Source organism: Rousettus aegyptiacus, unplaced genomic scaffold (genome assembly GCF_014176215.1).
Source record: "Rousettus aegyptiacus isolate mRouAeg1 unplaced genomic scaffold, mRouAeg1.p scaffold_m13_p_10, whole genome shotgun sequence".
In the NCBI taxonomy this organism is placed as follows: Eukaryota; Metazoa; Chordata; class Mammalia; order Chiroptera; family Pteropodidae; genus Rousettus; species Rousettus aegyptiacus.
This window is the reverse complement of record NW_023416285.1, coordinates 39,925,270-39,948,986: the sequence shown is the minus strand read 5'-3', so window position 1 is coordinate 39,948,986 and position 23,717 is coordinate 39,925,270. Positions and strand designations below refer to the sequence as shown.

The 23,717-nt window shown below is 37.8% G+C and overlaps 1 protein-coding gene across 11 annotated transcripts in view; it reads right to left on the bottom strand.

Moving 5' to 3' along the window:
* Window positions 1-23,717, bottom strand: part of FAM13A (family with sequence similarity 13 member A) — a 250,060-nt gene that overhangs the window by 5,035 nt on the left and 221,308 nt on the right. For 10 of the 11 annotated variants that reach the window (XM_036227706.1, XM_016161037.2, XM_036227704.1 and 7 more), the window contains 8 exons: window positions 16,981-17,194; window positions 16,363-16,501; window positions 15,544-15,625; window positions 14,482-14,702; window positions 13,755-13,838; window positions 6,961-7,056; window positions 5,396-5,479; window positions 141-337 (listed from right to left, as the gene is read on the bottom strand). In XM_036227706.1, the coding sequence (XP_036083599.1) occupies window positions 141-337; window positions 5,396-5,479; window positions 6,961-7,056; window positions 13,755-13,838; window positions 14,482-14,702; window positions 15,544-15,625; window positions 16,363-16,501; window positions 16,981-17,194 (1,117 nt within the window). The remainder of the gene's footprint in view (window positions 1-140; window positions 338-5,395; window positions 5,480-6,960; window positions 7,057-13,754; window positions 13,839-14,481; window positions 14,703-15,543; window positions 15,626-16,362; window positions 16,502-16,980; window positions 17,195-23,717) is intronic. The other variant, XM_036227705.1, reaches the window with a different exon arrangement.

Here is a 23,717-nt window from a genome sequence, read left to right as displayed (position 1 = left end):
AAAAAAAATCACTGTTGTATCCACACAGATGCACCACAGGTAAATCACTTGTGTTTTGTCAGCCAATTTAAGTACAAAGACCAAAATAATATTTAGGAAAGTTATTTTGATCCAAACATTTCAACACCAAAATGACATACATTGAAGCAGCATGGAGATTTGAAAGCCCGGTGTCCTGGCTGCATTTTGATGGTATTTTATCATCCATGGGGGAAATAAACCCATCAGCATCATCTTCAAATTGGTCGAGAAAGCAACGGGCACTAAAATCAGTTTTCAGAGTGACCATGAAGTCCTGTTTTGTGTTGCTATCATCCTCTGAACCCTCCTCTTCTTCCTGGAGATACACAGCAATCCCAACCAAAATGTGGTTACTTTTCTGACATTCTTTCATTACAAGTATCATTTAACATTCTTTTAATTATTTAGACACCATATAGCTTCTTCTGTATCGACATTTAGCAATGCACATACATTATGAATATATTACTGAACATCTATATACATATAGTAAATAACACAAATGTAAACACAGCCACTCAATGGGGGAAAAAACTATTAAAAGATCAGTGTACATCACAATTAACATTTGTCAAGGCTGAGGGTACAGAGGAATAACCATCATAATTTATACTCTCAATCAAATGACGCAAAAGAATCTAAAAGTTCCCAGCTCTGTGACAATACATAACAAAATCCACCACCAGCAATCAGTGCTTTCAGGATTCCATTACTTGTATACGACAGAAAGTATTTTTTAGTAAGCTATGAATATTCTCAGAAATTGAACAATATAGCCTTGCTATTTAAGTGTTGAGATTATAAAATACTTCATGGTTGCCTGATACACAACATCTAATGAATTTTTGAGAAGATCCAAACATCTATCTTCCATGATTAGAATCATAAATCTCCTAAGTTTTCTCAAGGAACTTCCAAGGACATGTCTGTATTTCTCAGCATCCAAGATTCTAAGAAAAGTATTATATTCTCTGCCTCGATGATAATGCAGTTAGAAGAACAATGAAGTCAAATTAGTAATTCTTAGTGCCAATTTTAAAGCTATGTAAGTTTAAGGAAGAAATAATATCAGAGTCCGAAAGAGAGATTTTAAAAGTAATTTACCAACCAAAATATACAATCAGACCAGGAGAGAATATCCTAGTATCTTGAAAAATGGAAAAATTGGTTAGGAGTACAGCTACATGAATGACGGGAAGTACAACGTCAGTTGCTCTAGTTAAACCAAGTGGCTTCAGTGCCACTGCAGCAGATGAATCTCAGGAGGCAGCAGCAGTTACCACTGATGGTCAGAGTACAAGTATGCACACCGCTGCGGTGGATTTTCTGACAAAGTTTGGTGTATTTATAATGGTGTCTCTGAAGAGAAATAACATAAACAGACAAAACAACAGAAAAGGACTATTCTATAACTACAACAAAATTGTTACGAAGATAACACTGGCAAAAACTAGGTGGCTTTTCCAGATTCTCTCTGGGGTGACTTCTGATCTTCAATTTCTTTGCTTGGTCCATGGAAGTAAATGCCTCATTATTAATTTTTTAAAATTTATATTATTGAAACATTTTTAAATTAACAGAGTAAAGGTGATTTTTAAATTAATAATTTAAAATTTTCTCATTGGTTAAAGGAAGTAATGATTCCCACCTATGTAGTCTTCATAAGGTACACTTGGCACACAGGCTCAGCCTGCTGCCCCCCACCTGCTTCCCCTGGATGAAGAAGACCAGGTGGAACCCCCCGGCCATAAACTCCACAGAGGTAGGGATTTGGACCTGTCTGAACACTGCTGTCCGCAAACCCTGGCCAATGCCTGCATATAGTAGGTGTTCAATAAATGTCTGTTAAACAGCCTAGTAATTCAGCTTTCAAAGAGAAATACAAACTATTAAGAGAGTTTTAAAACCTAAGACACATAAGAAATAAAGTTAGGTGTCTTGGCCTTATCAATCAATTATATCCCAGGGGCCTGGGAGAACTTAAAAATGTGAGAATGTGTCTTGTACGTTTTTAATGATGAAGCTAAACAAAACTATTCTAGGTAAGCTATGACAATCATAAGGAAAAAGAGAAATAGCCAAATAGATCTTCAAATTATAAGACTATTAGGTTGTAGTGAATATTGGGTAGCTTCTAGAAGGAATCAATACATAATATATGAGCATTTGATTAAAAAAAAAAATAATGATCAATGGTGACTAGTATTGGCTCCTTAAAAACAAGTCATGAAAACTATGTTCCCTAGTTTGATAGAATCGCCATAACTGGATTTCAATAAAGAATGAGGTGAGCTGATCTACCAAAGGAAAGGTGCTTGTGAAAATCTGTGCCGACCGATGGTGACATGAATCTGGAGAAAAGTCTATTCTAGCAGACTCTTTACCTGACTCTGCCTTACTCTATATTTATCAATCACTTGGATAAAGACATAAATGGCATATTCAAAAAACACATAGATAATACAAAGTGGGTAGGGATCTCTGGTATGCTGCAATACGAAATCTAGATTTAATATATTTCATGAGGCTGGAATAGATGTATGAAAAAAACTAACTGGAAAAATTCAAGTTTCTATATTTAGGTTAGGAAAATAAAAAGCTTGATACACAATAAGCAATCCATAGAAAAAGAAGCTGGGGATTGCATAAACCAACAATAAGACAGGGTAACAAGCAATGGTTCTCAAATTGGGGGTGATTTGGCCATTTAGGGGACCTCTGGAAATGTCTGGAGACATTTTTATTTGTCACAACTGTGGAGGGGTGGTTATAATGTACATGTGGCATCTAGTGAGTGGAGGTCAGCCCCATACAACAAAGAGTTGTCGAGCCCAAAATGTCTCCAGTGCTGAAGCTGAGAAATCCTGTTATAGGAAGATAAAAATGACCTCGCAGTACATTGACAGTCATGTAGTCACAGAGCTGTAGAACTGAAGGGCCTTAGTCATCCAGATCGAAGTTAGGACTGGTCCTTGATCCACTCTCTTGCTGGTTAAACCATATCTAGAATAGTGTATAGTTCCCGGTTTCAGTTTTAAGAAAGATATAAATTGGTATGTATATAGGCAGAGTCACTGGACTGCTGGATGGTCTGGAATCCATATCACATGAGAAATAGTAAGAGTAGCGTGGAGAAAAAATTTTCACAGGGTGTGGGTGGGAATGGGCAAGGCCGGTGACTAAATATATGAACTGTTCATGGAAGAAGCACTACGCTTATTCCATGTTGTTCCAGAGGGCAAAGCTAAGCCTATTAAGTAGAAAGTAATATATTAATAATAATTATGAATATTATAAATTTTAATTATGTTCATTGTGATATTTTATAGTTATCAAACATATTTATACATCTAAATTACATACTATACAATTGTCATATTTTATAATTTTAAAAATGATACTTACAAAACAATATTTTTAGTTATTATTGATGTTTACTACAGTAATGAGTGACCTTACTCTCTCTGTTGCTGCAAACTTATCAAGCTTGAAGGTGGAATCACTTATTAGAGACAGTGTCTCTATTCTGTCAGAGAAATTTTAGAGGAAATTTTTATGTCGGATAGGAAAAATGATAACCTCTAGGATTTTTTGGCTGGAAGATTTAGAGCCTCAGAATTTGAGCTGGCTCTATTTCATACACAGCTGGTTTCCTCTTATAAACATTTAAAACTAGGGATGTTTTTTAAAAAACGACTTTAATACAATCTTCTTATCTGCACACATGCCAAATTTTAATTGTATCAGAATTGCCAAGAATTAGTACAACCCAAATACATGCTAGTAAGTCTGGCCAATTAGAACAAAATGAACTAAAAGATAGCACTATTTACAAAAGCAATGTAATCATTGCAAAATTATCTCCAATTTTGACCATCATGTGAGCCAGAAAAAGAGCCATGGCCAAAATACACTTGTGAAAAAGAAAACTGAGCTACAGGATAAGATTTGGAAGAATGTCCTCTTTTTAAAAAGAGCATCATTAGTATATATTCCATTTGTTTAATACGGCAATTATTGTGTCACATTTTAGATGTGTTAACACATTTTCATCCAGTAACAGTTCTATTGCATGATTCTAAGAGAAATATATTAATTTTCATACATACGATTGCCCACCTTTGTTCAATAAGTGATTTAATTTTTGTGTGCAATTACCAGCTTGACAAAATATATCTTCTTTCATTGTCTTAATGTAAGAAAATAGCTCTAATTTTTAAGACACAATATAGCATATTCACCTAAATTTCACATTTAGAACTTTTCATAAAACAAATTCTATTTAAAATAATATGAATAGTAAGCACAGTCATTGCCTAATACCTTAAAGTTAGGTATCTGAAGTAGTTAAGACCCCTAAGACGTAAGAAAAGAAACAGAGTAAATAAAAGAAGACTGTATAACTTCTGATACCTTACCTCAGTTAGAATTAGAATTAGGCAAGGAAATGGAGTGTTTCTCAACTGGTGTCCCTCTGCGGGAATAAGGCCCCCATATTCTGAAATAATCTTTCCTAACTCTAGCAAATAAATGACCATGCCAGGCTTGGAAATGTCACAGAAATATGACAAGTGAAACTCTTAAAAACTCACTTCTGCTTTGAGTTTTACTCTCTCTCCTGACTTAAAAAAAAACTACTAAAAGACAATCACTGATTTAAAAATAATGACATTGACTTTTCATCTCTAGGGCCCTGTATGAGGTTGTCCAGTGTGTTTAGTTATCTAGAAACAACAACATGAAAGAGGGCAATCCTAGTCCAGGCCAATTAGGTCCATACAGAGACACACCGATGTATGGGCATAGATTATACTTCCTAATCTAGAAAAAGTAGTCGCTGAGGACTAAATTTGCCAGGCGAAAGGCAAGAGAAAGGGTGGGTGAAACTGTACTGGCAAATCTGTCAAAGACAACTAAGACGTTTGTCTATAAAACGGTAATTTTTTATTGTGCAATACACACACACATATATTGCCCTTGTTAATTTTAGTTTTCTACTCAGTAAATGAGATTTTTTTTTTTTAGAAAAAGAGTTATCCAGTGAGCTAATTTAACAAAATTTTGAAATATAAAAAAAATCCATCCTCCAAATAGGCAAAAAGCACCCCCAAACTAAAAACATTGTGAAAACAAAAGAAACAAAAGAATCCCCCGTGAAAACAAAGTGCAAAAAAAAAAAAAACAACCTGGGGGAATGAAATGAAACTAAGGAAACTAAGCGGTTCTATAACATAAATAAAAAAAGACTGTTCGAAGGTGATTGTGTACAGATTTTCGGGGACACTACAGGAAGCCATCACCAAAGGGCCTAATCATAAGCCCCTCCATTCACAAGAGGCAGGGAGGGGACTGAGGTGGATTAGCAAGTGGTCACCTTTATCTCCTTGAAGAAGGAAGCCGTTTCACCCTCGATAATTGGCTGCAGCAAAGGGCTTCTCCGCTTGCTGGAGGGGGAACCCTGCGACAGGCGTTAACAAGTAGGTTATATTGCGCACCTTCCCCTTTCCCGCCAGCTCTCTGCCTCTTCTGCCTCATCAGTATTGCATTACCACCTTTTAACGATACACTCAAATTCCTCCCCATCAAAAACTCCCAGGAAAACCAGGAACGACTAAAGTTCTTTTCCAAGTGACGCTTCACTTCTGAGCCCCTACACACAAACCAAGGAGCTTGGAACATGCTAGGAAGACCTGAGGGGAAAACACCTGCTCCCCAATCACAGTAACTCCAAGAACACCTGAACTGTGAAAAGCTTCGACTCTTAATGACGTATGCTCACCGAGTTATACAAAGGTTACCTGACTTCCCTGCTGTCCACTCACTCACCTATTTCAGTACACTAAGGGTTCCTAAGTGAGGAATGAAAACCAGTCCTTCGATTTGATCCTTCTACTGCTTAGTTTACTAATTATTCTGCGGAAAATTTCTAGAAAAATAGCTTTCTTCAAACACACCTGCCTGAGGTCTCTGGACCCTCTCTCATTCATATGAACAAGTGCACCATTAAAGGACATATAAAGACCACAGCTTAGGCCTAGAAATAAACAAGGAGATTTAAAAGCAGGACTAGAAGAGCAGCAGCTAAGGTGAATACTCATTTCAACAACAACTAAGAAGGCTATGTCTGCTTACTAAAAAGCCTAAGGGCCAGCAAAGGAAGCTCCAGGGTCCCTGAGGAAGCAACAGAGTCCCCCGGAGAGTGACAGGGCATTCACACCGCACTCACAGCTGGGGGTGGAAAAGCCAAGACTGGGATAAGGGGGGAGGACAAGCTGGTCAGTGCCGGGAAGACTTTCCCACAGTGGAAGGCAAGTTGCTGCTCTCTATTACTAGACTAAATTAGAACTCAGAAGCCAAAAGTGGCTAGGTCCAAAGATGGTGGCCACTGAGAGCACCGTCACAGTCATTAATTAGCCTTTCTCCCTTTTCTTCTATCTTACACTTCTCTACATCCTCCAAAAAGAGGAGGCTTGCTCTCTTGGGTTCCTCCAAGGATTTCTCCCTGGATATGACTCCTGAAGGCCTTATCCCTTCTTGGAGGGGGAGAGAAGACTATTAACAGGGGGCCCCTGGGACCAAAGAAGCACTCTTTGGGGTGGAGAGGCCTGGAGAAGGCACAGCCTTGTCCCCTCCCCTTGGTGCTCTGTCGCTGAGGAAAGAATAAGGGAGTTGGCCCAGCACATGTCAGATGGATAAATATTGCCAAAGCGTGACTCCCAAAAGAAAAAATAATTCTATCACGTTCAGATTCGCTCACTTTTGACACATATAGCTTCAGTCTTTGATAAATTCTTCACTCTTCAAGCTTAGGGGCCATAGAAAGTAATGGCAGGTTTAACAATTAAAGGCGATTCTTTAATGAGAAAGCAGGTTAGGGTCCTATTAACATAGCTAGGGCTCATTCAACTAGGTAATCAACAACAGAGGTGGTGAACTCACGATGATGGGTATGGTGTTGACTCGGGACAGGATCTGTTTGACCAGCCGGTATCTGTCATAAAGTGGCTTCATAACTTGACGTTCATTCTTGGTTACCTGAAAAGCAAGGACAAGAGAGTTGAGAAGCCTGCTCCAGGCGGTCAGGCTTCCAGCTGCCCCAGCATGTGCTGGGCCTAAAGAAAGTATTGATGATTCAACTGAAGTCTCATCAGTCTCCCAACGTTTATTTAAACTGATAACATTCTTTAGTTGATGAATGTTTAAAATATCTACTTTAGCTTCAGATCACTAGCAGTATTGCTTTTCCTAAGTCAAAACTATGATCATTATCATTTCCCTGTTTAAAACTCCTTGAGGTTCAGAGTTCCTAGACAATTTACTATTTTCTAGGTCCAGGGAAGGAGAAAGCACACATTTCTTTTATAATACTTATGCAGTTCTGTAATCAACTTTTTTGCATGTCTTTCTCCCCCATAAAATTGTTTTGCTTTTAAGGACAAGATTCTGACAAACAGTGGGTGTTCAAGGGAACACCTGCCGATAGAATACATGGATTCATTTCTGTATTCCTAAAATTTGGCACAGCCCTCAAAATGTGTAAAGGACTGACTCTCTAGGCTGTGAGGAAAAATCAAGCCCAAATCTCTGGTACAGTATTTAATATAGTATTTGAAGCCCTTTATCATCTGCTGTTTCTCCTCCTCCCCAGCATACCGCAGGCTCCAGATAGATAAGGTTGTCTCGTTCTTCCTTGTCTTGCTCCCTCTACCCCAGGTTGGCCTGGTTTGGCAAATTCCAGATCAATAGCCACCTCCCCAGCCTTCTTCCGACATCTAGAAGACTTACTCTCTCCTTTGTGTCACCTACTGCCACCTGTATATTTTCACATACGCTTTGCTATAGACTGAATGTTTTGTATCTGCCCCACAAAATCCATATATTGAAACCTAATTTCCAATGTGACAGTATTTGGAGGTGGAGTCTTTGGGAGGCGGGGCCCTCATGAATAAGATTAGTACCCTTATAAAAGCGACCATTTCTGCCATGTGAGGACAACAAAAAGACAGCTGTCTACAAAAGAGGAAGGGGGCCCTAATCAGACACTGAATAGGCTGGCATTTTGATCTTGGACTTCCCAGCCTCCAGAACTGTGAGGAATAAATTTCTGTGTGTATAAGCCACTGAGTTCTATGGTGTTCTGTCATAGCAGCCCCAATGGATGATACATTTTATACTCTATAGTAACTATTTGTTGACATATCTATCTCCTCTTTAGACTATAAGCCCCTTGAGAGCAGAGTTTGTGTTTTTGTATCCCTGGCAACTATTTCAGGGCCTGACATAATGGAAATATTCTATAAGTATCTGAGAAATGAGCGAATAAATATTTCAAACATAAATAGGTATGCTAATTCATAGGTATACATGCATTTCTCTTGTTTACTTAAATGGTGAATGAGATGAAGTATCTTTGTTTCGAGATAGCTGTTTGCCTTCTTCATTTTATTTCCACATAAGAAGGCAAGAGCTACAAAAGCAAGGAAGGGCAGGTAGTATTAGCTTTGACCATTTCTTTTATGGATCTTTTAGGCCTTCTTTTGAAGACAATTCTGGATTATGCATAAATAAATTATCCTTTGCTGCCTTTTATATCTGCCTTTCTCAAAGTGATCAACAATAAGTGAACTTTCAGTAAACTTCAAAAGCAAAGACAGAATCCCGTCATAATGCAAAAACATTTTGTGGATTTATTTTCTATCATTAGCAACAATAATAATCTTTTATTTCTATCTTTTCCTGTTATCATAATATTAAATGGTGGATGGCATTTTCCTGCTTCTACTATCTATAGTATCAAAAGGAGTTTTAAAATTAGTACTTTATTTTTAAAAATGCCTGTGAAAAGTGGAAGGGAACTCAGAAATTATATACGAAAAACCCCTGAGGATGGAACCACAGATGTTACTACGGTATACCAACCACAATGGCTAAAATGAAAAGACAGACAGCATCAAGCGTCAGTGGGAATGCTGGACAACTGGAACTCTTTCACTGCTGGAAAGGGTGAACACTCTGGAAAACTATTTGGCAGTGTATATTAAAGCTGCACATATGACCCAGTTCCACTCTAAATATAAACTAAACAAATATGGCCATTAAGTTCACCAAAAGACACGTGCATATAAAAATGTCCACAGCAGCACTATTTATGGCAACCTCAAACTGGAAATCATACATATGCCCAACAGCAGCAGAATGGATAAGGTATGTTCCAAAGCTGAATGGCATACAACAATATGAATAAATGAGCCACAGCTATATGCAACATCTTGAATTAATCTCACAAAAACAAAGCCAAGTAAAATAAGCCAGACACCAAAGAATACCTACTGTAAGATTCTACTTGCATAAAGTCAAAAAATAAGTGAATCGAACCTACAGTGCTAGAAGTCAAGAGAATGTTTTTCCTTGGTGGGGCAGGGGTCGTGGTATTGACAAGAAAGTGAGATGGGTGTGTGTGTGTGTGTGTGTGTGTGTGTGTGTGTGTGGTAACATTTTGTTTCTTGATCTGGATGCTCGTAAGAAATTTATTCCTTACCTGGATTTGTTCACTTCATGAAAATTCAACACATATTTATAATCTGGGCCCTTTTCTGTATTTATTTATGTGATCTTTTAACCAAAGTTAAGCAGCAGCATAAATAAGTCTGATAAACAGAAATAGAGCGACTAGTACAATTTCACATGTAAGATGACAAAAGTTAGGACTGGAACACATGGAATAATTTTTTCGGTAAAAGCTGTATCCATGAAATGCATTGCAGATGAGGTTAAGGCACATCTGAACTGTCAACACATGACGTGGTGCAATATAATGTGCAAGATAAACAATAGCTGGTTTAGTGACCAAAAGACATACTGAAAGTAAAAAATATAAGAAGGAGTCAACATTTCCCCATTGTGGACTAACACCCCATTATTAGCTGCTTGGCAGAAACATCTTTGGCTTACAGAAGAGGACTTAGCTGGGAAAATCAGTCAGGTGTGGCAAATTTGACAGAAACCAATTTCCTTTCTAATTCTTTGTTCAAAAACCAAATTTTCTAGTTGGAGTAAATGAAGAGGATCACTGGCTTTATTCTCTGGCTTATGACACTGATATTTAGATTTTCTATGAATTGCTCAGTATCTAATCACCTGTAAATGATCTGATAAAATCCAGTTTTTGACTATGGAGTGTTCAAACTCATCATGACTCCATCAAAAACACTGGCATTTGATAGAAGTATCTAAACACGAAAAATATCAAAGATCTTTAAGTCTGAGGTAGGGAAAAAAAATTAATACTACTTGAATTATACAGAAACCAAAGACTTGGTGATACTAAAAGTTAATACTGGTTCCCCCATCATAAATACATGTCACATGCAATTGTCAGTGCTGGGTTTGTGAGTAGAGCCAAAAGCTAACCAATAACTAGATAAACAAAGCAGAGGCTGGTTGAACTATCAGAAAAGGGCTGACTGATATTAAGTGGACCATAGGAAACTGGAAGTTGCCACTCTTGCTCTTGAGTCATCAGCTCTCAGGGATTCTGCTACTAACCAAGAATAGACCTTTGAATAGAGTCAGCAAAGCTCTCTGAGCTTTGGTTTCCTGATTGGTACATTGCAGAATTCATATTAGGAAATCTTCATGACCCATAATTGCTTGGGAAGGACTACAGGCCAAGCATGTAGTATATTGTCTTTTCAACATATTTTCACTCCTTTTGCCACAAACCTTGAGTTTTCATTGAACTAGTAGCTCTGAATGGCTTTCCAACGTGTAGAAATAGAGTTATTACTAAGATGTATTTTTGCACACAAATCAAGACAGTATAAAAATCTAGATATGGAGATCTAATGGGAGAAGGCAGCACCTTCCAGTATGTCTTTGTTTTTGATTAAAATAAATCTTCATCTACTATCCTTTTACTACCCTATTTGGTTCTAAGTCTCAGATACATTTCGAGGAACAAAGGGAACACCAGCCAATAATTATCCATATTTAAACAGTTGTAAGCCTTAGGCATAAATCACAAAGGCCTGAGGAGATAGATATATTTGCTTGCTTTATCTTTTGTGATGGGTTTTGTCTTAGTCTCAAATAAAACTTCCCTAAGAAAACATCAGTTTGGTAGCCGTCATCTAGACAATGCCACAAAGGTGAAAGATAAAATGACTGATGTTTTTATTACAAAGATAAAGATAAAATTAGAACTATGGAATATCAGAATTACAAGAGCTTTGTTTTTTAGATGACAAAATTCAGGACTAGACAAGGTAATAATAATTAGTAGAGACTATGTGCCAGTGTGTAAATGAGTGTGTTTTTGTTTTTCATATGTGTCAGTCTGTATGTAGAGTGCCCTGTTAAAGCAAACAGCCTTTGTAAAATATGTACAGATGTGGCAGATAAGTGTTTTGGTCTGTGATTTGGACAGTTAGTATCTTTTTAAATCAGAATCTATAAACTCAGCAAAAACCCATGACCTCTGCGCACCAGCTTTTCTAAAAAAACCTGGGGTCTAGAATGATAGTTTAGCTCTGGAAATACACGTATTTTTCTTTTAAGAAGAGTGTTGCCTAAATGATATTTACAGTTCAGGGTCCACGGCAGTATCACAGATCTGACAATGAAATGTTCACTCTTTTCCAGACTGGCCAGATATCAAATGGACTCTGCTTTTCCTGAGGAGGTTAGAGCATCATGTTTTAGAGAGAGGCAGAGATTCTGAATTGGGACCAGAAATAAATGACACTCAACTTTCCCACAGCATTTGTTCCCTGCCCCATGATATGCCAGAAATTGACCCCAAAAGGTGTCTTCCTTCATTGGAAAGAATGATGAAAGGGAAATCATAAGTCAGGACCAAGAACTAAAATTTCATATTCCGAATTTTAAGGATGCTAAAAATGTACATTCTTCCCCCTGATTCTATCATTTAATAAGAAGTAGGCCCCAGAGAGCAGAATATGTAATTTTAACAGAAGTGAAAATTACCATTTATGGCACAATTCCCTCCTCCCCCATCAAAGCCACTATGCCCCACTTTCTCAGTGCCAGGCAATCTAAAGGTAAATGCGTATGTATCGGTAATGTCTTTTAGTTTCCCTGAAAACCTGTAACAGACATCCATTACACGGACAAAGCCCTGAGGCTCTGAGATTTTACTTAAGTAGCCAAGTTACAGAGCTAGTCTCAGTAGGGTTGGGTTCTGAAGCCAGGTTGCCAAAGTCCAGGGAGAATGAGAGAATTCGTCAACTCAGAGCGACACACACCAAGGCCCACAACCCCCTGAACTGGCAGTTAAAGTTAAGACTAGAATGCAGCTGTGAGATCTTGGGGCCGCAGGGAAGGAAATCTTTAAAGATGTCTATCAATGTCATGACATGAATCCATACAATGAAAAGAAGGAAAACACATAAGACCCGCCTCCCTCACCTAGGACTGTCTGGTGGCCTAGAGGAGACCCTTAAAGGCTCTGAGCCCTCCGTAGGTGAACAGGTTTCTCTCTGTAAAAAGAAGTTAAATTCCAACTCTACAAGTTTGGAATACTCCAATAGGAAAAGACAAAGTTGCACAACACATGTGAGTGTCAGTGCATTTACTATTTGGTTCAATGCCTTTAAAAAATCTAAAATAAAACTTGGCTTGAAAAACAAAACAACAACAAAAAAAAACCTGGCTTGAAACATGACCATTATCCCAAAGAGCCAGTATTTTTCCACTGTAGGGACAGGCTAGCAAAATCAACCATCATCGACTCCAGCTTCTTTTTAAAACTTAAACCTGGTAATTCAGAACCAAATACCACAGAAGCTGCATTCTACAGATAGTTTACTGGGCATACACCATGTTGATTCTTGCACTTGCTGAGGATTAGGTTCATAAAACCTAGAATTCCTGCTCACATGGACCTTAGAGTCTAGTGCTTTATTCTGGAAGCTTCTTTATTTAAAGGAACTTATTTTAGATGAATAGATTATCTCAATTATATAGCTATGGCTGGGACTGGAAAAGAGACTCATGCTTTTTGGCTTTATAAATCACACTGTGAACATAAATTTCACACTTCTTTATATCTGCTCTTAAGAATACCTTCTAAACAGGTTACTAAGAGTAACTGACAAGGATATCTAATTATAAGTTCCTAAAGGAAGAGAGAAACCTATCATGTTACCATCTTCCACCAGACTAGGAACAAACATTTAATAAACACTCGCTAACAAATTGCCTCAAATGCTCCTTGTTATAAAAAGGAAAGGCCACATTTTGGATTCATCACACTTTAGGGTCTGGATGGCGGCTGGAACTTCTCTACAGACAAACACTGGTTGCAACTGCATTGCCGAGAGACTGAACTGTAGGGCAGATCATTCTAATTTAGCACCTTCATTTTATGGATAAGAATGCTTACAGCCAGAGGCAGCTTATGAGGACAGACCAGGCACAGGGGAGTTTCCTCCCTCTGGGGTCTCTGTACCAATTTATACCCCGCCTCTGCCATTTCTCCCTTGAAGCAGGACACTAGCAACTAAATTTTAGTTGGAGACTAATTTTCTTTGAAACTCAAGTGAATTTAGCGTCTAATAGGTTTAGCCTTCGGAAAGCTTAGTTCTGTTGAAAAATACAGTAATCTTCGAAACACAGAGACTCTACCTCATTTGCAAAATATTGAACACTGAAGATCCATTCCTAAAGCCACATTATTTACCCCAATCAGAAAGAAACTTCAGTACGTTACATACCGGCCGTCCATGGATGCTTTCATAATATAACAGAGCTTTCTGCAGAGCCACTTTCTCATTAGCAATCTGGTCTTTGGTCATATCCTGTACAAACACGAAGACAGAGAAATGAAAAGGGGGAAACATTTGTGAACATTCCAACTGTTTTTAGTTCAACAAGTTTCCTAAAGTAAGGTTAAAAAGAATCCTCATAAAACAGTTCCTCCTAACTCTATCCAAAACTCGCTTAGGATCAATTATTCCTGACCTCTTGCTAGAAATATGGATACACAGCAGAATCATGAGCTACCAACATCTCCCCTGAGGCAGCAAAGGTGTGCTACATACTAAGTTAAGCAAGGCTGCGCGAGGCATATTGGGCTTAGCTCAATGGCCCAAGCAATGACTACAGTCCCAAAGGTTTGTCTATAATCCCTCCACCTCACAGAGTCACCGAACCACGTATTAAACTAAACAAGTTTATTCTGCGATCTGTACAATAGAGTTTTCTGCTTTCAATTTGTAGTAAAAAATCAAAGTACCTACAGTTAAAGCACTCTAAAGTTGTTTCATCTGCTTCCCTAGACATCTAAGAGTGTGCAAGAAGAGGGTGTGGGAGGCTGAGAAAAGTGTCTTTATCACTCTTCCATTGAGATCCATGTGACATGCCGTATGTTTCTACTATGTTGACTGGAATGGTTCAGCATTAGCATGCTGTTAGCTTGAGTCCCTCACAGAATCACCACACCTTAATGTCCTCAGGACGGCTGCTTTCCACCCGCTTCTCCTGGAGCTTCTTCTGGATAGATTCCAGTGTGGCTTCAACGCTAGGCTTTATTGTTTTATCTACCAGCTCTTGCTTTTTCTCATCTTCCTTCTCAAGCTGGGAACCGAAACTCTTGGGGAGTGTGTTGCTTCGCTGCCGCAGCCTGGGGGTTAGGTCCTCTTCAGATATCTTTAATTTAGACTCTAGTAGAAAAGATTTGGGGGAAGGGATATATAAAAATTGATGCCTCCTGAACCCAAATTGTTTTTCTGTGGTGTTAATAACTGCTTAGCTCATCCTTTTTTATTTTATTTTATTTTTTTAAGAAAGTATCTAATTATAATATTAGTTGAAATCTCTGGGTTATTACATAAAACTAAAGAAAATGATAATGTCTTCCTGGATTATCTGGACAGTTTCCTTAACTCTAATTCCTAAGAAAGCTCTAGATATTTTATTTAACATCCATGCTTTAGCCACAGCCACCCGTTTGCTGTTCTCTGTTCTTCCTATACTTATTCACTTAGCATTTAAAGGTATTTATCAATCTAGCACCCAACTACTGTCCGACTTTTTTTTTTTTTTTAACTCATTTTGGAATTATTTTTACTTTGTATTCTATTGAGTTGATTATATGAATCTATCTTCTAAAAGATAGCAAACTCTTTTGAGGGGAAGGGATGAAAGCTTTTTATATCCATCTCTGTGTCTGTCTGTCTTTTCCTGACACCACAGCATATAAAACCTTGGATTAAAGAGGTAATTAATGGATGTTGAATTGAAACCATTATCCTTATATTAGTGATTTAGGGAAATAAAGAAATGTTGCAGAATTTGCATCATGGCTGACCTGAGTTGCCCTATGATTGAGTGAGTCCATGTGAAGACATGGAAAAGGTGTCCCCTCACTTCTGAGAAGCAGCTTCAAGAAACTTGTCTTTCTGGAATATTTTAGCAGGAACTCTCGGCAAGTACAGTGAGACATAGATCCTGTACCTGGCTTCTTTTACAGAAAGCATGCCATCGGTTTAGAACTTTACCCACCTTTTAGCTGTTTCCGGAATTTGGCAAGGTCATTTGTCCATTTCAGAACCTCTGGATTGGCTGCTTTGTCACTGTGGGAGGGCTGAGAAAAGGAAAATTAAAGTAAATGTTTAGGAATTGGGGCAAGAAAAAGAAGCATTCGATGATCAGTTTGTTTTAAAATGGAAGGAAAGTTGAGTCCCATTGGAATAAGAAATTAAACATGACTAATCAGAGAAAATTTTAGTGAATTCCATTATCCTTCTTTATATCTTTTTTTTTTTTTTTTTTGATGCTTTTAAATACCTCCTCAGAGGCAAAATGCTGGATTTTTATTTTCACGGGCTTCTATGAGGTCCACAGCACCTTTTCCATTATTTGTAAGGTTTAACCTGTCAGGCTAACAGTATAGAAAGCAGAGTGGTATGTGATATTTTACATTGCAACCACCTTGAAAAATGCCTTTTTGCTACTCTTATGGGAAATACTAAGGATAGAGCTGAGAGTAGAATAAGGTCAATACTAATGAAAGTTTAGAAGATAATCTTGAATGAGGTTTTAGCCAAACAAAAGACTTCATTTAATGGTTTTTGCCCATTTCGGCTTGCTGAGTTTACAAAATATAGATTAAAGCACTCAATTTATTTGTAACAATATACTTCTGCAAGGAAACTGCTGTTACATGATGTCTGAGGTTTATCAGGGTTTACTATTCAGCTTTTGTTCTCTTTTTGTTTTGAGAATTCTTAGAACTCTCCCTTAACCTGAATTATTGATACACTGGCATGCAATGTCCAGGGAAGGGAGAGGATGACGAGAACTCTGTGAGGACACGCTTACTCTGTACTTCCTCTCCTCTTCAAATCTGTCTTCAAATTTTCGGATCTTCTTTTTAAGGCTCTGAATCCTTCGTGTGAGCTGGGCAGGTGTCAGGTCCTCGCGCTCGTCGTCGTAGGACCCCAGAGAGGAGCTCCGCCGCCTGTGAGGGGTGCACTTGGGTCAGCTTCCCCTGGCAGTCAGTCACTGCTGGCCAGGGGAGGGCTGGGGGATGAGCGCACGACATGGAGGGGGAGGGTGCAAACAGTCTCCATCCTCGTGAATGGAAGAAATTTGACTACTAATCCGTTTTGTAACTTCGAGCTCTAAATGGGTCTAATCTTCTCTCCCTCATTTACAATTGGCAAAGTTAGGACTCAAATTTATCTGCTGCAGACCTCAAAGTTAAATTTGACAGAGTTTTGGAAAGGAGGTACTAATGGAAATTCGATATGTGATACTGCAGTTGGGCCACAGTTCAACTGAAATACTGGGATGGAGCCAGTGTCCTAGAAGGAAGAATTTCAAACATGTTCCTTCACAGACTTACAACTTAACTTAAAAATATTACTGGCCATCAGCAGCATTACTAACCTTTCTAGCGATGATGCATTTGCTTATCAGTAACACAAAGAAACATACCTCATGAAAGAATGGGAATTTGGGGGAGAAGGAGGCACTTCTGTGTCATCCAGGTATTGCCTACTCTGTCCATAAGCGTAGAACCGAGGAGAGAGCATGGGGTCGCTGTCTTCATCCAGAAGCTGACGAATCAGGAGCCCGGCCTGCGGGGAGCAGCGTGCTTCATCAGAGTTCACGTTCTCCTGCTGCCATGAAGACAAAGTCGGGATGGGCTCTGGAAAATAACGAGGTTAAGAGGTCAAAACTGTTTTTTTTTAAAGTACAACTGTCTGCCAAGTTTTCTGAATGCATCAAGGAGACACTGAATTTAGGAGGCACTGAATTGTGTCTCATTTTAGATTTAAGGTTCAGACGAGGGACACTATGTCCTAACCAGAATCATCAAATGGATCTGATATCCTCGCTAACTCTCAAAAGAGAATTTGCTACGGCAGCCCTGAGGAACAGGCTTGAAGGAGGAGAGCCAAGAATGTTTCCACCAATGACCCCCTTCCCACAGATCACGGACGAAAACTTTTCCATGTGAAGACATTATAAAAAAAAATGCAAATGTATCAGGGAGGGAGATATCTGGGATCATGGCTATCCATCTTTTATTGACTACAGGAATCGGCTAAGGCATCACATTAATCGTGTGAGAGCCCATTTATTTAGGAGTTTGCACTTTCCATTGAGGTCATTCAGTAAGCTGTTTTGGGTGCTTCTGCTTAGCGTGTTGGGATTAGCATGTTTAAGATGCGTGCTCTGCAGCTAAAAGTTCAGAAGCTGCTCAAGATTGCAGTTAAAGTAAGATGCATATGTAAATTAGTAAAAAAACCCCCACGAAACCCAAAAACCAAAGAACAACGTCTTACCAAGGACAAGTCTGTACAAATTATCTTAGACAATCTTTAATAAAAAACATATTCAGCATGAAATCCTGATTTGTGATTTTCGGAGGGAACAGGGTGATATTTATTTTTATTTACTGAAAGACCCACCTCAATATATTCCTTTCCTTATTTAAAAAATCCTATCTAATATATTCTAAAGCTAGATCTCAAATGATGTAGAGTATTTAATTTGTAATAATCTATGCATTAAAAAAAGTTATGCTTTAAGTACATTTGTAGATTACTGTGATTTAAACAAGGCTAGAATTTGGCCATGATCTTAAATTCTGGGATTCCTACAGTTTGAATCATAGAATAGTTGCTCCTTCAGCTAGCAAAATATTTATAAAATCTACAAAATTATCTTAAACACTCAGTATTTTATTTAAAAAGATCACATTATAATCATAGATCATTAGACCTGATTGAAAGAAACATCATACATCATCTAATCTAGTGATTTCTCAAACTAGCTGCATATTAGGGTCACAGGGAGATATAAATAACTCTTAATGGAAAAGTACAGGTCCTCACACCACCCAATTAAACAAAATTTTTAGGCGAGGGTCCAGATATGTGAAATGCACGTGTACAGACACAACCACACACACATACACATACACACTTAAAAGTTGTACAAGAGATCCTAAATGCAGTAAGTTTTGAGAACCACTGATTCAACCCAACAGATTATAGTTAAGGAAACTGAACCCCAAAGAAGAGCCAATACCTAATCGATAACTAGAGTTGGTACTAGAAACTAATCTCTTGACTCTAGCACAGTGCTTCAACTTAGAATGTGCCAGGTGCTTCAATAGCAAGGGTGACTATCTGAAGTTTTTGAAGACCCAACTGTGTAGTAGGAGAGATAAGCACATTAATTTAAAAAAAAAAAATTAACTTCATGTGGAATAAGGTTCATAGTTTCTCAAAATATAAAGAGAACCAACTTATCTGGGAACACAGATAATGTAAATATTTTCAAAAACTGAAGGCAGTGTTGAAGACAGATTCTTGTCTATTCAATCTTGAGAAGTGGTAGAGAATATGTTGGCATATTTACGTGGCCGAAGCGGGAGCTGCACAGGAGCCGCTTCACCATTTGTACTAATGCTCAGCTGACTCCTCCCAGGAGCAGGGCTCAGAGACGAGCAGCTCTGCACAGCCAACATGCAAGTGAAAAAATCAGGCTGAGAGGTGAGGAGGGGAAGGGTGAGTGAAAAGTAACCCCTGGGAAAAAAAATAATAAAAATGTAGTGTTAAGATGCAGAGTGGAACTACTGAACTGACCAGATTGTACCTTCTATTTCATGATATTTCATTAAACAGCAGTAATTCTCTGCAAGGATTAAAATCAGTGGAGCCAACTCTGGAAAAGGGTTCAGATGGCTATGACAGTACAGTAATGCAGCAGGCGATACGCTCACTACAGAGAAGGAAAGGCGGAAAACTAGGGGGAAGAGCAAGGTGGTTTAGCGGGACAGAGGGCATGGACAAAATAAAGCCCGATGTTGAGATTGGCCTATGGGTGTGCTGGCTAGTTTGGCATTTCCACTTACCCAAAAATTAGTTGGAAAAGGTGTTACCTTAAATCCTGAACCCCTTTAATTTGTCCAAATCTAGCAGAATACCTCTTAGAAAATGTTACGACTAACCTTCACATTTTCAACTACGTGGTCTCTGTTTGCAAAATGAGTATCTGTGACCATTAACCAAACACAGCTCCCGTAAAAGATATATTGTGATTCTGAATTAACTATTAACTACTATTCATGGAATGGAATTATGCTTGTTTGATGCTTTGTGGCTCACACGAGGCCATTCATCAGATTTTCTTTTTGTGAGCACAGCTGTATTTAGTGGCTCCATTCCTGACCCACTGCACTGACAAGACGACCAAGTGTGTCATTTTCCGAGTGTCACCAGTGGTTTATATGTGAAATATACAGCTTATTTATGGGTGACATTTTCTCTTAAAACACAGAGGTAGGGTGGATGAATTCACTTATTTTAAAGTGAGAAATGTAAAACCATTATGAATTTCAACCTTAATAAAGAAAAGGTATGTCTGATTATCAGTCTGCATGTAGAAGTTTTTCGCCTATGCAACATGAAATGCTTATATGATTTATCTCTTTTTCTCTCTTTTATTCTATACGGTTTTATAATTCAAGGCTCGTATTCAAAAGAGTTATAAAATTACATGTAATGCATAGTTCAATATAAGTAAAGAACAAATAAAACCAACTATTCTTTCTGTTTTAGTTTGAAATAATCTAAAAGTACAAGGTTATCTCATGTTTTGATAGTTGGCATTCAAATAGAAAAAAATGAGAAGGAAGCAAAAAGAACAGTGTGGTACACGATACTATGCCAAGCTACATTACCTGCAGAGAGAGTCAGTTTTAAGATGTATTTGCTAACAATTCCCAATTGCTAGTAGGGGAAATATTTTACATTTTAATCAGTAATTCCAGAGTAACAAAACAGATAAGAACATTGTAAGAAAATTATTCGAAGAGAAAAAAGAAAAGATTTGAGGCTTCAAATTGGATTTTCATCTTAAAGGACCACATAAATGTGTTTTCATATCTAGATGAGAATTTCCTGGGTATAGTGATTTTGATTTTAGCCATGTGTCTTGTCACAAAGAACTCTGGACATAAGTACGGCATGTCTCTCTATTAAAAATTAATCCACCTAGGTCAGCTAACATCACCACAGTTCAGATATAATAGAGATAAAAGCTGTATGCTTGCTACCTATGTAATAAAAAAGAATGGGTCCTGGGGGAATCCAATTCAGACACCACAACACACATGGAAATAAAGGAAATTCAGTGTAGGAACAGGGAAGAGAGCTCACTGGGATAGAGACACTCTCTGCTTAGCTGGCTGGATCCATTTACTATACTAAAGAAAATTGGCTCCTGAGATGATTTATTTCTAAGAACTCTGCACAGAATTAAGGGATCTGATGTTTTCCACATCTCACTTTCAACTATGTTATTACTACTTGGCATGAAGACATACTGGCTTTCAAATGCTATGAGGTACTGCACATCCCAGGCATATACACATGTCAACCCCCCACTAGGGAGGGTGTTTACTGGGGGAATCTTTTCAGAAAATTTCCCTTGGTGTTCAAAATTTAACCACAGAACAATGGTAGTCCTATTAAATTGTTCAAATAGTGTTTCAAACTCTCAGAGTTAGAAGAAAGCTTAGTTTTATCAACCCAAATTTAATCCTTAAATTTCATATAATTGCATGCCCCAGGCACTCAATAGCTTCGTTGAAGTTATTAATAAATGTGTGGAACAGGGTAGGGCTAAGGGCTTTACTAATTTTGATCCGAGCATCTGCGCATGTAAGCGCAGTTGCTTCATCAGTTACTCATTCACTATCATACCTGTTTCTATCCTTCCATATCTCTGAATCTCTGACCGGGCTGTCCCAAGTCCCAGTGAAAGGTCCAGTGGAGGCCTTTTCAAATGCACCATTTCCTTAATCAAGAGATTGAGAGAGAGAGAGAGAGAGAGAGAGAGAGAGAGAGAGAGAGAGAGATGGATGAAGGGAAAAAGGAAGCAAATGAAGGAAGGAGGGAGGAAGAAAGAGAAAGAAAGGAAGAAAGAAAGGAAGGTAGAAGGAAGGAAGGCGGGCAGGAAGGAAGGAAGGAAAGAAGTTAGTTGGTGTGACATGATTGGTTCCTGGTCAATCTATGGAGGACCTGGTAATTACTGACTCCTGTGTTCAGAGCTATCCATGGTCATTACATGGAATTGTGCTCAGGTTTCAAAGAAGGCAAACTTAGGCTGTTTGAAACTATACTTTGAATAATACTTCAAAAACTAATACTTCAAACTAAACATCAAATAATATATACTAATACACAGCTGCATGAGGGAAAAAAAGAGAAAGCATGTCTTATTTTTCGGACAAGAAGCATGATTAGATTCTGATTTCACTTTGAGAGGGTACCACTCTTTGTAGCCTATGGAATCTATTAGTTTCATTCCAATTTTTGTTCTCCTGGCACAGAATGTCCTGGAAATTGGAGAATATCATTTCCATATGGAAGCAAACACCACAGAAGCTTGTACCAGCAGATAGCTCGTTAAGTACTGTCTCTCCTGATAGTCTATGAGTCTGCATGAACTTGGATTTGAACTGTGGTGTGAGAACAAGGAACAAATAAGCAACCCAAAAAGAGGGAGTTATACTTTATGGTGGCTCTGAGACTGGCAGTACACACTTGGAGATGCATACTGGCTCAAATGGTTTCCTTAACTCTTCCATTTACATATTTTGTTGCGTTGGTTTCACATTCACAGTTTAAATCAGTGCAAAGTTTATTCCTTAATGGAAAATCAGCATTTTGTCTGTTTCTACCAATGCTATAAAAAAAGGTGGTATTTTAGTGATTGGACTTATTGCTCTCATTTTAAATATCCTTTATGCAAAAATTCCTTTATTTTGATTATACTTATTATAGCTATATTACTGCTGTAATATAACTTGGAAATTTAAATATGTAATAATGGTCACTGAAGTCAGTAACCAAATAATTAAAATGGCCTTGAAATGAATCTATGTAGATTTTAAAGGTACGCAAGTTCAGTGATAATACAGTAATTGGTAAAAAAAATTTGAACCAAGTCATTTCATAAATTACATGGATAACACAATTTACATTCCCAAGTCTATTGAAATGTATTTTTTCCCAATAAGCTTTTTAAATTACATCTAGTTTCCTAGTACAAAATAAGATGTTGGTTCCTTCATATGATTATTATTTATCTGAAAGAAAGTTCTTTATATTAATTAATGAAACAGTTTTAAGGAAACTATAAGTTAACTTTCAACCACCCTGGAGAAAATTTTCAACTTTATATTTGCCTCTGTAAGCATGCTATGAGAGATTATAGATTTATAATTAACCAAGATAAAAATAATCAAACTGAGTCCATTTTAGAAGTAGGAGGAAGAACTTACCTGTCCCTTTACTGAATAAATCATCAAGATAACGCAGCTAATTAGAATTCTGACCAAAAAGTCTAGTTTTCACACAGGGCTTTATGTTAATGTTGTGAAGAGACCACATTTTTGAAACCCAAATATAGCATTTGTTTTTGATGACTGTTTTTTTCTTTTATTTAGGTGACAATCGCTACTATGATACTATTTTGGGGGGGGGCTGTTTTTAATGTATGAATTAAAAACATACTAGATTATTTCAAACTATACAGAAGAAGAATAATGAAAAATTGCCAGGAATGTACCACTTAAAAACAAAACAAAACACTTTACATTTTCTTTTTTCCAGTGAATGTATCATGAGCTGGGAAGACCTGACAAAATCTCAGACCAACTGCCAAATTATATGAAAAGAACTAGAATATGATTCTTAGATTGAAAAGAGGGAGGACTAGAATAAAAAATGATTTTTGCTTCACTCAGCCCTGGGAGCCAGGAGCATAAATACAGTTGCTGTTTTCCTCTTTGAGGTCTTTTTTCATCATCTTTTGGTCCTTCAACTATTTCATTACCATAATGACTTTTTTTTTTTTTTTTTTTGACTTAAAAAGGTAGGGGGAAAGAAGACAAGGAAATCCAAGCACTTTAAAAAAAGAATGCTTTTTCATAGTTGTGCTTCTCTGCTAAGGCATCATCAAGTCATGCTGCTGCTATGAACTCGGGCACCACTGCTCCCTCTTTGTAGCCTTGAAACACACATGCTGTATACCAGCAGATGGGCATTTATTTTGGATATACGCTGATGAGTGTTTGGATGCAGACTCATGGAGAGTGAAAGAAAAACAGCTTGAAGAAGCTGCTACAATATCTTTCCTGAAATACAACTCTG